Genomic DNA, 14,018 nt, shown 5'->3' on the forward strand with positions numbered 1-14,018 from the left:
TATCTGTTTATTTATCTCAAAGTCCCTACATCAAAGACGCAGACCCGGCCTTTTTCACAAAACTTCCCCCAAACCTCCATCTCTCATTCATAGGTAGATACCCTTAAATCACCATCTTTCAGAAGGTTAATTCAACTGCGTCATACTGTACCTACTCGTACCTACTTACATATTACATGTAACAGTCCCAAACAAGGAGCAAAGTGCGTGAGCATGCTGCTCACCAAGCCTGAAACCTCATACTACATACTCCTAAAATGCATGCCTGATGCCCCGATGCCGCGCACCAACCCCCTTACACTCACCGAGCCCCGATACGCCTACACACCCATAACTAACCAATGTGCTTTTGATACATACCTGTACGAGCAACGCTACTCAAGCATCCGCAGCCTATACACAACACCGACCCTTTTTCTCGCCATCAGAATGGTCAAAAATACGAACACCCAGAGAGAGACACATTCAGTCAAATCACACAAAACCAAGTACTAGCACGTATTCCCTTGGGGGCGTGTGGCCAAGACTCTCCCAACAGACGCATTCATTCGCAAACATGACTACAACGCCAGAAAGCCGTAAATGCCCAACCCGGGCCTTCATGCCCCCCCCCTCTCTTCACACACCAACCAGGCTTTGCAGCATCACGCGACTCATCCCTCTTCTTTCAGGCTGACCTTTCTTCTCATTTGTCCATCCCATAACCCTCCGACTCCTCTAACGGCTCAGTTCTCCCTTTCCCCTCACACCCCGCAGACGCCGAAACCCTCTTCAGATGTATGTACTCTAATTCTCATCCCTTCTCATACCACAAGAGGCAGCAACCACACAGTTCTTCTCAAGTACAGATAATGATATTCTTTCGTTTGTTTCCTTTTTTTTTGTATGTCCCTTTCATTTTTCCTGGTCTGCCGGTAGCCACGTGTACATACGCAAGAGGTAAAAGTCCATGCACGTCTCGCTCTGACGACATCACTTCTGCCAGTCCCCCCACGCTCGCGCACATATCCCGGCCCAACGACAGCACTTAGATCTTGTTGACAAGTCTCCTCTCCTCTTTCAAGGCCAGCAGCTTCTCCAGAGCCTCGTCCACGGGGATCAGCGCTCCCTTGCTCTGTGTGCTCTGGTCATCTCGGTTTCGGATGTTGACGGTGCGTGAGCTGGCCTCCTCCGCTCCGACGACTGAAGAGAAGAAGAGCACGTTAGCAGCTATTTCAATGTGAAAGGCGTTGGGGATTCTTACCAAAGATGAAGTTGTACTGCTCCAGCTGCCCAGTCCGAATCTTCTTCTGGAATGTGTTGCTGCTCAGATCAACATCAATGTAGATGCCCTTGCTCTGGAACGTCTTCTGGAGCTCCTTGGCGTAGTCGTTGACGGCGGGCATCACCGGGACAACCAGGACCTGGCGAGGGCTCAGCCAGAACGGCCACTTGCCGGCAAAGTGCTCCGTAAGAATGCCAAACATTCGCTCGAAGCTGCCCATGACGGCTCGGTGAATCATGACTGGTCGGGCATAGCCGACAGGCAGGTCGGGGTCGCTTGCGTCCCGGTTGGCGCTGCTCTCGTCCTTGGCGGCAAGGTAACGCAGCTTGAATCGCTGAGGCAGGTTGAAGTCGAGCTGGATGGTGCCGCACTGGTGCTCTCGTCGCAGGGCATCGTAGACGGTGATGTCGATCTTGGGGCCATAGAAGGCACCGTCACCGGGGTTCTCCTCCCACTTGGAGTCAATCTTCTGTGTGAAGTTGTCCAGAGCCTCCTTCAGCTTGCCCTCAGCCATATCCCAGATAGCCACCTCGCCGATGAACTTCTCGGGCCGGGTCGAGAGCTTCAGCTTGAAAGCGAAGCCAAACAGGCCGTAGACGCTGTACAGGAAGTCAAAGCAACCCTCAATCTCGTCACGAATCTGGTAATGGTTAGCCAATAGCCGCTTCCTTGACGTACGTCATGTTGTCCGAGCATACCTGATCGACTGTGCAGAAGATGTGGGCATCGTCCTGCTGGAACCTGCGCACACGGGTGAGACCAGTGAGGGCACCCGAGAACTCGTTTCGGTGAAGGACACCAAAGTCAGCCATCCTCCATGGCAGATCCTTGTAGTTGACATCTGAGTGGGCAAAGATCCTGCAGTGGCCAGGGCAGTTCATCGGCTTGAGGCCATAGGTCTCCTTCTCGACCTCAAAGGTAAACATGTTCTCGGAGTAGTGTCCCCAGTGACCTGACGTCTTCCACAGATCGGACTTGTAGACGTTGGGGCTGATGACTTCGTCGAAAGCCCTCTTCTTGTACTCGCTGCGGATCAACTCCATCATGGCATTGTAGATCCTGGTGCCATGGGGCAGGAAGAAGGTGGAACCGGGGGAGACCTCGTCGAAGAAGAACAACTTCTGCTCGAGGCCAATCTTTCGGTGGTTGCGCTTGGCCGCTTCCTCAAGGAAGGTCTTGTACTCCTCAAGTTGCTTCTTGTCGGGGAATGAGACTCCGGAAATACGCTGGACAGACTCGTTGGAGCTGTTACCGAGCCAGTAGGCGGCCGAGTTCTACCGCAGACGTGTTAGTAGGTCGATAGCCCCCCGTCGCAAACAAATTTGCGACAGCTGACGACATCTTACCTTGAGGACGGAGAACGCCTTGATGTTTCCGGTGTGAGGGACGTGAGGACCTCTGCAAAGATCGATGAGAGGGCCGCATCGGTAGACGGTGCTGGTGGTGCCGTCAGGGACGCGCTGGTTGATGAAGTACTCCTTGTATTTGCTGTATTTGAACATCTCGAGGAGCTCTTCCTTGGTCATCTCCAGACGCTCAAAGGGCTGCTTCTCCTTGATGATGGAGCTGGCCAGCGACTCCAGCGCCTTCTTGTCCTCCTCCTGAACAACTTTTCTGGAGAGCCGGTCAGTAGACTGCGCTTGGCCAAAGGATCTAAATGATCGCTTACCCTTCCATGTTGGCCATATCGTAGTAGAATCCGGGAGGGTCGGTGGTAGGGGGTCCGTTGCAGAGGTAGCAGCCGAATCGCTTCTCGCAAGCCTCGCCGAGAACGTGAGCGGAAGAGTGCCAGAAGACCTTCTTGCCTGTACACCAGTCAGTCCCCAAATCCATCCCCTTCTCCAGGTATGCCTTTCTCCAGGTATGCCTCTTGACAGAGTCGTAGGTATTTGTGTCACATACCCTCCTCGTCCTCAAAGTCAAGAAACTCCAGCTTGCAGCTCTTCTCAAGAGGTCGGGTAAGATCCCAGAGCTCGCCATCGACCCTGGAGATGACGGTGCGCTCGAACAGTGACTTGGAGATGCCTCGGGCAATGGCGCCAGGGGTGGTCTCCCAGGCAATGCCCTTCTCCTCCTTGCCATTGGGCAAAGAAATGGTGATTTCCTCACGAGGCTTGGCTGCGGAAACAAGCAATTGTCAGCATCCCAGCCGTTACAAAACAATTGTCCAGGGGCTTGGATGGGGAAAATCGCCGTGGCGCAGAACGAACCAGCTATCTCGGCCTCGCGCTTGGCCTTGATCTTGTCGTAGATCTCGATACGGTGCTGGATGAACTCGGGGAGGACGGGGAGCTGCAAGCATTCACATTAGCACATGTTCCATCCCCATATCTCCTTGCGAGAAACGAAAGCATGTCTCGGTAACAAACCTCCAGTGAAGCCTTTCCTCCAGCCGCCTTCTTCTCTTTGGGCTGCTTCGCAGGCCGCGAAGGCAGGCTCTGGACAGGAGCGCCCTCGGCCGCCTTCGGGACGTCGGCGTTGTCGGAAGACATGGCGATCGAATTCTCTCGGCTTCGTTCTGTGGGCTGGAACAGAAGATGGAAATCGAGATCGTAAAAGACAGAAATGACTGGCTTGTCTTGGAGGCCGGTCGTTCGATGGAGGGGCAGGAAATACTTTGGTCTCTTTATCAGTTAGGCGCGAGGTGGGGTTGAGTCACAGTTTATCGCAGCAGTGGCGGCAGATCTTCGGAATGCGCGCGGCGGTATCAGTTGAATCCAACTTCAGTGAGTCAAGCTGGCTTGTAAGATGAGACATTGAAAAAGGCGGAAGATGATACGGCGCGGGGGATCACAAGAGCATTGTGCCCCAGGCTGCTACTAGTATCTGCCTATCTATGTCCGTCTACATGAGAAAGGAGTGCCAATCCTTGTGCGGCATGTTGCGTTATGCCTGAGGCGAGTTACAATTTCGATGGCCTGGCAAGTGCACTCCAAGTTGCTCGATACAGCTCCAAACTCCTTGTTCACATATGGATTGCCTCCTTCAAGTATTGTGAAGCCCAGTATCTGCCCCGATCCGTGTATGTAGCCCTCTCAAGCCATAGGACAGCGTATTGCTACGCCATCAAACTCAACCCTTCACTTTGAGTCATCCATCCTATATCCGCGTCTGACACAACTTGGCCGTACATCGGAGCCGCTGTAGTAGCATCAGGAGCAACTCGTAAACCATATGCATGTGAATATCTTGTCTAAACAGAAAGACTGGGTATCAAATCCGCTTCTCATCCTAAACATGGAAGTCCGCCCAAACTCCGCGAAATGCAATCTCAAATTCACCCCCATCAAGTCCCCCTTCAACTGTCCCTGTCCAGGACCAACATCCTTTCCGTCTTGAGCCTCGAGTCATAATCATCATCAAAGCTAGACTCTCAAAAGCAGACCCAACACCGCAGATAGAGTCAGTGACTCACAACCCATACCGAGTAACACATTCCTCCCTATGCGTCTCCATGCAGTCCAGCGCGCAGACTCTTGTCCCGCACTTCATGCACCGCACACGTCCCCAGTACCCGCACACCTCGCAAAACGTCCGCGTCGGGTAGTTATCTTCCCACTTGCCCCTGGCCTCGTAGTATGTAAGCGGCGGGTGGGCGAGCAGCTTCCTCAGCTCTGCGTCCGATGGCACCGGCGGCACGCGGGATACCAGCAGCGGGTCGTTGTCGCCGGGATGGGCAGCCGGCGGCGGCCTGTATGAGCCTACCAAGATAGGAGGCAGATCCGCATCAACCATTGCCGTATCCTCGTCTTTCGTTGTGACCGTGGGAGTAGCTGAAGCGGCGTCTCGTTTGCCGGCTGGGCGTTTCGAGCTGGCATTGGTCGGCCGGTTATTGCTCGCCGCTGTTGGACCGCCTTCGGCCTGCGCCTGCATTGCCAGAAAGTCGTCCAGGTGATTCGAGAACGTCTTTTGCGACTGTAATATCTTTCGCACATTGGGCGTGTGTTTTCCTGCAGCTGCACAGCGAATCCTCAATTAGCCAACCTCAAACTCTCCCTGCTACAGCACGATGTGACCGCGTTCACACACATACCTTTACCGCTCTTCGCAGGGATGGGAATCAGACTGTCCTTCCCGCCATCCCTCTCCAGCGCCTCAATCTCCTTCCGAATCTTGGCCTCCTGGCGCGCCGTCAAATCGCCAGCCGTCACGCCCGCGGGCGCATTGCGAGCTCTCTTCCGGTTCGCCGGCTGCAGGGCGTTTGCTCCGGGCAGCGCGCCCGTATCGGGGACGTAGGCCCATCCGGGAGCCGAGGTCGTCTTTGCGCTCGCGATCTCGATGACGCCGAAGTTGTTCATGGTTCGGATCTGTCCCCGCGGTGGGATGGTGTCGCGTGGGCGTCTTGGCTGGAGCTCGAGGTCGCTGAAAGAATGGAAAAGAAGCAATTGATGCTTAGATCATAAACAACAATGCCCTAGAAAGCGTCCCGTCGTTCCCGAATGAGAAGTCGGCTCCGATCGAATTATTAATAGATCGAAAAAGAAAAGAGGAACGAACCCGCTCCGCGATGCAAGCTCACAGGACGCACGTCAGTTCCACCAAATGACCCGTGGGGCAAAAGTGCTCCAGGTGGCGACAGCTCTCTCCAGCTGTCTTGCGCTCGGGCTATCCAGCGCCGGAACAACCCGTAATCCGCCGCCAAGCTGGGCAACACCTTGGCTCTGTCGTGATACCTTCAGAGCTCCCGGTTCAATACTCGACATTACAGGCCACTCCCGATTGCACTCGAGCAGCCTTGCGAATAACTAACTCTTGTAAGCTGCCAGATCCGAATTCACCTCTCAAAGCGTCAAGCTCATACTAATACCGTCCTTTCCAGTGGTCCCTCGTCCGCAAACCTCCGCATTCTCCTCCCCTCGCCACCACAGCACCACCACACAAACGCTCCGCAATGCTCTCGCCCGCCTCCTCAAGAATACTCGCCAGCGGCACCCGCCGTGCGCTGCTCTCGTCTCGCGGCTTCCACGCCTCCGCTCGGCGCATGGCCGATTCTGCGCCCCTGCCGGCGCGCAAACCCATGGGCGCTTTCAGAGGAGGGTATGTCGAACACCAGATATTTGCCGACGCAAATTGGGGCGCGCGAATTAGCCTCGGCTACGATTGCGTACCCGAAGAGAGAGTCGCTAGCTGACCTCGACATTCTCTTAGTCTTTTTGGTTTCTTGTTCGGAAGTGTACTGGCCGGCGGCGCCGTCTACAGCTACGTCCTGCAAGAATACCGGGCATCCAACGAGCTGCTCACTGAGGACATCTACGTGCGTTCTTCCCCCTGGATACCTACCTCTGTCCATGTAGCCTGACATGTCGAGCGATTGCCGCGCTATCATCCTACTCTTTCCCTTCACCCATTTCTCCTACATCATCCGAACGCAACGTGAAACAAGAGCATTGCTAATACCCTCATTGATTAGACTCTGCAAGCTTCCGTCACCCGGCTGACAAACCACATCAAGCTCCTCGAGGACAAGATCCAGCAGAAGAGGAAGTAAATTGCAAGTTGGCGAAACGGAAAGAGAAACAAATTAACGAATAGCGCATCGTCGTTTGGAGGACGAACTTCAGCACTTCCTCGCCAGTGGAGAGAGTTCTAGGCGAAAACGAGCATTATGGCAACGCCTGTGTTGTTTTCATTTGTAACAAAACACATCCTGTAAATCTGAACCTTCGGTATCAATCTAGCCTCCGAATTGTATTGTCACAAATCAAGGGAAGCATCGTAGAGCTCTCTCTGGGCACACAATCTTGCCACTACACGAATACATTCAGGAGCACTCTCGGGACGCATATTCTCAAGGAAACTCGGTGATCAAATTCAGGTGCTATCATCAAAGCAATGCTTCATATGGGCGTTCCGCCAGTATGCAATTGCTAGTACTTATTGAAAGGATCCGTAAACCAGCGCCGACGATTTGTTTTTCTCGTCAAGAAGCAATACCCACAATTATACAGTTTGTTTTTTTGTCTTTTCACCTCCAATTTTTTTGGACTTCTTTACAGCTCATCGTGAGTCTCCTCGGAAGCCTTGGCCTCCTCAGAGGCCTTGGACTCGGAAGCCTCAGCCTCCTCGGTGGGCTCGGCGGGGATCTCGACGCCGGCCTTGTACTTGCCGTTCTCCTTGATGAACTCGATGAAGTCCTCAACAGTGCGGGCACCGCTGTAGGTGACGGGGTTCTTCTTGTCACCGGCGGGGTAGAGCTTGATGGTGGGGAAGCCCTGGATCTCGTCGGGGACGTCGTTGGCAGTGGCATCAACCTTGGCGATGACAACCTTGTCCTTGAAGTCGCTCTTGGCATACAGGCTGGCGAGCTCATCGTACTTGGGGGCGAGAGCCTTGCAGTGACCGCACCAGGGAGCGTAGAACTCAATCAGGACGTCCTTCTTGTCGTCAAGGACAATGTCCTTGTAAGAGTGGGCAACGACAACGGTGACGGGGCCCTCCTGGGTCTCGGGGATGGGCTCGGACTTGATGCTGGCCTCAATCTTGCCAGAGGAGAAGCCGTCGACAAAGGCGGCAATGTCCTTCTCGGTGATCTCCTTGGACTGGTCAAAGGGGAACTTGAGGTTCTTCTCAATGTCGTGAATGGCAAAGGCGGGGAACTTGTCGGTCTTGAGGTTGATGTTGCCGGCGTGCGAGCCAAAGTTCTTGGCGTCGATGGTGGCGAAGTTGATCTTGCCCTTGTACTTCTCGGCGACGGGCTTGAGGGTCTTGGCCAGGTTCTCACGCTCCTCGGCGGTCTCGGCGAAGATGTAAGCCAGAGGGATACCGGCAGACATGTAGCCGGCGTAGGTCTCAGGGCCAACTTCGCCAACGAGGGGAGTGGCGGCAACCTGAGCAAAGTTGCGAATGGCCTCAGCATCGAACTTCTCGCTGAAGACGTTCTTGCCCTCGTCGAAGGACTTGTAGAGGACAATGGAAGGGAACTTGACGCCCTCAGCCTCAGCAACGGCAGCATCGTTGACGCCACCAAAGAGGTAGGTGTCACGCAGCTCGTTGGCCAGAGCAGTGAAGGTCTCGTTGGAGGCCTTGTCATCGGCGGCGATGTAGGCGACCAGGACGACCTTGTCGGCGGTCTTGAAGTCCTCGAGGGTATCCTTGGTGAGGGCGGAGACGGCAGGCAGGGACTGCTTCACCATGTAGGAGGTGATGCTGAAAGGACAACCAACGTTAGCGAATGAATGGATTGATGCAAAGAACAGTGCAATTCAAAGCTTACCCGTCAGCCTTGCGGGGACCAGTGTAGGGAGCGACCTTATCGAGGCCACGGAAGACCTTGAGCGTGGGGTAGCCCTCAACTCCATGCTCCTTGCAGAGGTCAGCCTCCTCGACACAGTCGACCTTGGCGAGCTTGATGCTCTTGTCCTTGAGAGTCGTGGCCGCCTCCTCGTACTCGGGGGCGAGAGCCTTGCAGTGGCCGCACCAGGGAGCGAAGACTGGAAGATTGCAGCTGTTAGCGGGGATCTCGATGCCGGGGGGCTGGCGGGGGAGGGGTCGAGAGATGCAGAAGCTTGAGAGGGCAGAAGGCAAAGGGGAGGGGGGGAGAGAGAGAGAGAGAGACATACACTCAGCCAGGACGAGGTCATTGGAGTTGATGAAGTCGTTGAAGGTGTCCTTGGTCAAGGACTTGACATCCGACTCGGCAGAGACCACAGCGGCCAAAGCGGCCACCAGGGCAGCAGTAAGACGCTTCTGTTGCATGGCGACGGTTGTGATTGGGGTATCAAGCGGGTATCACAGATGGACGGGGGAGAGGGAGGATTCGAGAAGAAAAAGAAAATAGAAAAAGAAGAAGAAGAAAAAAAAGTGGTGATGCGGAAGTGCAAAATGCAGTTGCACGAAAGACGGATGGACGGGCGAGGTTTTGTACTTGCAGTGGCCTTGATGACTTAGACGCACTCACTTCAATTGAACAAGTGTCCCTTTGGCCACATCTGGCTGCCGCGCTGGTTCAGCCGGGCCCAGTTGAGTCCCTGAACCACACCCTGTGCAGCCTAAAACTGGGGGGCCCCCTCTCTGTGCCTCTGGTAGTGGGTGCTAAACTCACCCGCTAAAGGAAGGCCGCTCCAGCACATCCCCCAGGGCATGGATTGGACTGGAGACGCTCAACTCAGACACTGGATACATACTGATGGATACATACAGTATTACCTTTCCTAGTACCTAGTATCTTGGGTATTGCCTTTTTTCCCTTTGTTTCTCGTTGCCACCTGACAAATCCACCTATCTTTGAGCTTATTCCGCCGCTTGAAGAAGTCGTTTTTGTGACCTGTCCCTGTCTCGATGCTGTGATTATTTAAATGCCCTACTAGTAATACTCCCTTCCCACAGTTGTTCTTGACTGTCTGAGACGAGATGGGCAGCTGCTGATCAGAAGAACAACTGGCCACCTCGCCTCATGCTGTTTGCCGGTACACGATGCGCCTCTGGTTTCCCCCACCGCCACGGCAGCCGCCTGCATGTAACTCCATAACAGCTGCCCACCCCTCCGGAGCGTTGGCTGCAGCTCAAAGAGGCACGCCAAGCGCTAACGCCTCCCCCTTGCACGATAGCCTCGCAGCCTTCACAGCCACCAATAGCGGCCTGTGCTGGCCGCAAGGAGAATGAGACAAAGAGGCAGAATATCAGCAGGGCGGCTGCGAGATGTGGTCAAGTCAGCAACACGAGCCTGCCAAGGTACCTCTTTATTCATATATTCGATGGCTGGGCGGACTTGTGGAGTAATTAGGTAGTAGTACAGCATCAGAGCGGCAATCGTACTCTTGTTTGTGTCGAGATATCTAGAGCATTCAAGTCTTCGATGGCGAAGGGTCTTGCTGAAGGCGTTGCGGCTCTGCGGCTTGTGTTTGCCACCAGATGGAGATGGACTACAGGTTGTGCCCATCACTTGGAAATACCTTACGATACTCGCAAAAAACAAGAGAGTTACCAATGCTAGAATCTCGATAGGCCACTTTTGCTGCACGTATCAGAAACAAAACAGTAGATATCTACCTACCTAAGTAGGTAGGTACGAGTACATGTAGTAAGACGGTCAGACATCATCAAGGCGAGCAATTGACCATCCCCGCTGTCACGATCAAATACCAGTCCCACCTCGACCTCGAACAACGACTGGAATGTGTGTATCCCTCGTAAGTTTTTCAGCAACTCGAGTATCACAGACGACGATAGTTTCATCCAGTGATGGCTGTCTCTATTTCTGCCCATTACACAAACCAATCCCTCCTCCCTGTGTCGTGGCTATATTGGATATACCAGTACTACTACAAAGCTGTAGCCTCCAGCATGTGGATTCCCGTCTCACCAAACCCCGACCCTAGCTTGGACATTTATCCAACTGCACCTCCCTCTTTGTTCAAGGGTCTCCCCTCAACTTCCGGAGGTTAAATGCACTGCGCGGCAATATGAACCCTTCGTGCAGATGCACCTTAACCGGCTTCCGATGCATGGTGTTGGTGATCTGTCCAGATCTTTGCGACGTCCTGCTAATGGTAATGGCGTTTCCTGACTGCTTTCGATAATCAACTGCCAGGTGCCAGACAAACACTTTCCACTCTCACAGATATGAGGATCGCAAGTATATTGTCCTTTGTGGAGAGTTCATGTCCAGATGTTATTGGCGGCAAGCTCGTGTAGAGACATATATATGATTCATCTAGTGCTGATGCAGCTTCACCCTCCGCATGCCGTACCTATTGAGAGGGGAAAAATTAAGCAAGCATGGCGCATTACATCGTATATCTAGGTAATCCTTGAATACATATGACGCTCAAAGTGCAAGTCTAAATGTGTATTACAACTTTTATCCCAGTTTGCGCCCTCGTTGTCTCCCTCCTACATCTCTCCCTCTTCCTCTCCCTCATCACGCCATCACCAGCCCTCAAAACTTCTTGCTAAAGTCCGTCCGCGGCCCAGCCCTTGAATACTGGTTCGCCCACTTGACGCCCACCTTGAGCTCATGCGCAACCCTCAGCACCCACTCGGGCTCCCTCAAAAACTGCCTCGCCACCAGCGCCAGCTCGCCCGCCGCCTCGGGCCCCTCCTGGACGACGTCGCGCGCCGTCTGCGCGTCCGTGATGTTGCCCACGGCGGCGACGACCATGTCGATGCCGTCCGCGCGGAGGGCCTTGCGGATGGTGCGCGCAATGTCGAGCTGGAAGTGCGGGTTCTCGGGGAAGCGCTGCTCGTAGCTGTTGCCGCTGCTGCTGACGTCGAAGATGTCGATGCCCCATGAGGGCACCAGCTTGGCCAGCTTGATGGTGTCCTCGACGGTCCACGACTCCTCGCCGGTCCACTCCATCAGCTCCGTGGCGGACACGCGCAGCGAGAGCGGCATCGTCTCGGGGATCACGGCGCGGACGGCCTCGGTGACCTCGCGCACGAAGCGGATGCGGTTATCAAAGCTTCCGCCGTACTCGTCGGTTCGTTTCTGAGGCCAACGTGTTAGCTTTCACATGTCCTGGGAGGGCGGTCATTCTCCCCGTGTACGGAGGAGGATCACTTACGTTGCTTCGGGGAGACAAAAAGCTCGAGATCAGGTAGCCGTGGGCACCGTGGATCTCAATCATGTCGAACCCGGCCTTGACAGCCCGCTCCGCCGCCTCGGCAAACTTGCGCACAAGGCCCTTGATCTCTTCCTTGGTCAGCTCCTTGGGCAGAGCATGGTCCTCGTAGAAGGGGATCGGGCTCGGCCCAACCACATCCTCGGGCCATCCGCCCACGCTCTCGTCCGCCAGCGTCTTGGTGGCTGTTCCGCCGATCCAGGGAGCAAGAGTGCTCGCCTTGCGGCCGGCGTGCGCAATCTGGATGCCCGCCTTGACGCCCTGGCTGTGGATGAAGTCGACGACGCGGCGCATGGGCGCAATGTGTGAGTCCTTCCACAGGCCGGCATCCTGGGGCGAGATGCGGCCGCGCGGCTCCACGGCCGTGGCCTCGACGATGATGAGGCCCGTGCCGTGGAGCGCCAGCTGGCCCAGGTGCACCAGGTGGTAGTCCGTCAGATGGCCATCGTCAGCGCTGTACTGGCACATGGGAGACACGACGAAGCGGTTGTGCAGCTCGAGAGAGCGGATCTTGAGCGGCTGAAAGAGCGTCGGCGCCGAGGCCTTGTCCAGCGGGGTGCCGGGCGGAGGGATCTGAGCCGGTGTGTAGAAGGGCACGCCGGGGGCGGCCGTGTTTTCGTAGTTTGTGCTGACGCTGCCCATTTTGAAGTTGATGGGGTCTGTTTCTCGTCGAGAGTTTGTCCTTGAGAGCCTCGTTTCTGAGGACAGGTGCGTGGACTATGGTATAGTAGATGCACCGATGAAAGGCAAGGTATATCGATCGACTGTATGTATCTGCGAGATATGCGCCTTATATACGGACGAGCGCTTGCAAATGACTTCCAGAAGCTACTGCGGGTTGGGTATAAGTCAAAAGGGGGCTTGATGACCAGAAGAGGAGTCTTCGTGAGTCGGATGAGTTGGGAGAATAGTAGTGATTCATCATGACAAGGTGCGTGTTCTTCCCATGGACCTTTATATAGGTAGGTAGGTAGGTAACCAAACGCTAGACCCTACATACAGGCGGATGTACGGCGACATTGCGAATCAAGCTGTTCGGTGCCGGCTCAATCCTCGTCCCCATCAATGAGCCAAAGATTCTGCGTCCTTCCATTGCCAGCATGCTACCAAAAATACGAACATGGCCCAAGCAATTGACAACTCTCGGCCTCGGCATGCCGTATCATCAGGGCGAAAAGCGACGGAATCCCCATCTATCATTCCATGTACCACCTGGATCGAGGCGCTCCGACTGGTCAGTTGATGTGTGTTCAAGCAAGATCTCCCCATAGACTCCAGTTCTCAAGAGGGGTTGCTGAATAATTCAATATGCTTGCAAAGAAATGCGGCCATAGTTGCCCTTGATCCTTACTCAGTCGCACTCCCATTCCATTCCACTGCGGCGGCGATAACCCGGCTTTGAGTGTTCTTTTGTCTGTCCAGCAAATTCTCCACCTCTATCCGTACTATAGTCTCCTCTCGAATCGCGTCTAAGCCGTGATAATCGATTGTCTGGCTGCTTGCTCTCTGTCTTGGCCGGTTTGTACAGTATCTGGGTATTTCTTCTCCAGTCTTCGACGTTCTTGATCCCCACCCACTCACTCCTCTTTGACCAATAAAGGCTTTTAGGCGCTGCCTTTCGCTCGCGCTTCGCTATATCCGACTGGACAGAAATACAGAAGGTACATACCTAGAAAATACTAGCCGGGTGCCTCTTCGTTCTCGCTTTCGCATGGAAAGATCGTTCTCGCTCCAGCGCTAATTGATAACGAGGATGCTCCAGGCACGGGACATTCCCTGTAAGCAAGAAGTCGTCATGTCTCCTCGGGACGGCAAAACTCTATCTTTCTTGATTTACAATCGAAGCCCAGAGGAAGGTCATTCGTAAGCACCTTGTCTTGACAAGGCTGTTGGCTGGGTCATTCATTGGCCAGGTGCAGATCGGGAGCGGTTAAGGTACCTGAGGTATGAGCAAGTATTTAAGGATACTCCGAGGAATCTGCTGCACCCATTGTGGTGATCGATCCCTAGAGGTTCTTGCTTCATCCCCGTGGTTTCACTGTTCGATGCATGTACGGAGGACTGCGTGCTCTTTGTGAACCTGACCTGTCACGTCTTCTAAGGTAGTCTTTCTTGCCGTCCTCTTTCTAGACTTTTGGTGTCGAAATAAAGATGCAGACCAAGGCGCTCGCAGGATGCCCTCAAAAGAGTCATCG

General features: G+C 54.4%; 5 protein-coding genes across 5 annotated transcripts; 1 reads left to right on the plus strand and 4 right to left on the minus strand.

The window, feature by feature from the left end:
• Positions 1-902: 902 nt before the first annotated feature.
• Positions 903-3,827, minus strand: TRIREDRAFT_49197 (uncharacterized protein). The gene is made up of 8 exons (XM_006966332.1): positions 3,634-3,827; positions 3,475-3,556; positions 3,167-3,382; positions 2,934-3,069; positions 2,611-2,878; positions 1,963-2,538; positions 1,244-1,904; positions 903-1,182 (listed from the first exon to the last, which is right to left on the minus strand). The coding sequence occupies exons 1-8, from the start codon at positions 3,754-3,756 to the stop codon at positions 1,028-1,030; spliced, it is 2,217 nt and encodes a 738-aa protein (XP_006966394.1). The 5' UTR covers positions 3,757-3,827; the 3' UTR covers positions 903-1,027.
• An 848-nt stretch (positions 3,828-4,675) lies between these two features.
• TRIREDRAFT_63632 (uncharacterized protein) lies at positions 4,676-5,562 on the minus strand (the record flags this gene model as incomplete). The annotated part of the gene is made up of 2 exons (XM_006966333.1): positions 4,676-5,220; positions 5,292-5,562. The coding sequence occupies 2 exons, from the start codon at positions 5,560-5,562 to the stop codon at positions 4,676-4,678; spliced, it is 816 nt and encodes a 271-aa protein (XP_006966395.1).
• A 593-nt stretch (positions 5,563-6,155) lies between these two features.
• On the plus strand, positions 6,156-6,752 carry TRIREDRAFT_63746 (uncharacterized protein; the record flags this gene model as incomplete). Its single annotated transcript, XM_006966233.1, has 3 exons — positions 6,156-6,301; positions 6,413-6,518; positions 6,675-6,752. The coding sequence occupies 3 exons, from the start codon at positions 6,156-6,158 to the stop codon at positions 6,750-6,752; spliced, it is 330 nt and encodes a 109-aa protein (XP_006966295.1).
• Positions 6,753-7,158: 406 nt separating this feature from the next.
• On the minus strand, positions 7,159-9,065 carry pdi1 (protein disulfide isomerase). Its single transcript, XM_006966334.1, has 3 exons — positions 8,824-9,065; positions 8,478-8,694; positions 7,159-8,410 (listed from the first exon to the last, which is right to left on the minus strand). Exons 1-3 carry the CDS (start codon positions 8,957-8,959, stop codon positions 7,255-7,257), a joined length of 1,509 nt encoding a protein of 502 aa, XP_006966396.1. The 5' UTR covers positions 8,960-9,065; the 3' UTR covers positions 7,159-7,254.
• A 1,832-nt stretch (positions 9,066-10,897) lies between these two features.
• On the minus strand, positions 10,898-12,465 carry TRIREDRAFT_122416 (uncharacterized protein; the record flags this gene model as incomplete). The annotated part of the gene is made up of 2 exons (XM_006966335.1): positions 10,898-11,690; positions 11,767-12,465. The coding sequence occupies 2 exons, from the start codon at positions 12,463-12,465 to the stop codon at positions 11,142-11,144; spliced, it is 1,248 nt and encodes a 415-aa protein (XP_006966397.1). The 3' UTR covers positions 10,898-11,141.
• Between the last annotated feature and the right edge of the window lie 1,553 nt (positions 12,466-14,018).

The sequence above is a fragment of the Trichoderma reesei genome (assembly GCF_000167675.1).
Source record: "Trichoderma reesei QM6a unplaced genomic scaffold TRIREscaffold_12, whole genome shotgun sequence".
Classification (NCBI taxonomy): domain Eukaryota; kingdom Fungi; phylum Ascomycota; class Sordariomycetes; order Hypocreales; family Hypocreaceae; genus Trichoderma; species Trichoderma reesei.

Coding starts and splice junctions, on each gene's coding strand:
- TRIREDRAFT_49197 (XM_006966332.1), bottom strand. CDS start 3,756: ATGTCTTCCGACAACGCCGACGTCCCGAAGGCGGCCGAGGGCGCTCCT. Junction 3,557..3,633: donor GAGGAAAGGCTTCACTGGAG/GTTTGTTACCGA, acceptor GAATGCTTGCAG/CTCCCCGTCCTCCCCGAGTT. Junction 1,183..1,243: donor GCAGTACAACTTCATCTTTG/GTAAGAATCCCC, acceptor TCTTCTCTTCAG/TCGTCGGAGCGGAGGAGGCC.
- pdi1 (XM_006966334.1), bottom strand. CDS start 8,959: ATGCAACAGAAGCGTCTTACTGCTGCCCTGGTGGCCGCTTTGGCCGCT. Junction 8,695..8,823: donor TGACCTCGTCCTGGCTGAGT/GTATGTCTCTCT, acceptor GCAATCTTCCAG/TCTTCGCTCCCTGGTGCGGC. Junction 8,411..8,477: donor GGTCCCCGCAAGGCTGACGG/GTAAGCTTTGAA, acceptor TTGTCCTTTCAG/CATCACCTCCTACATGGTGA.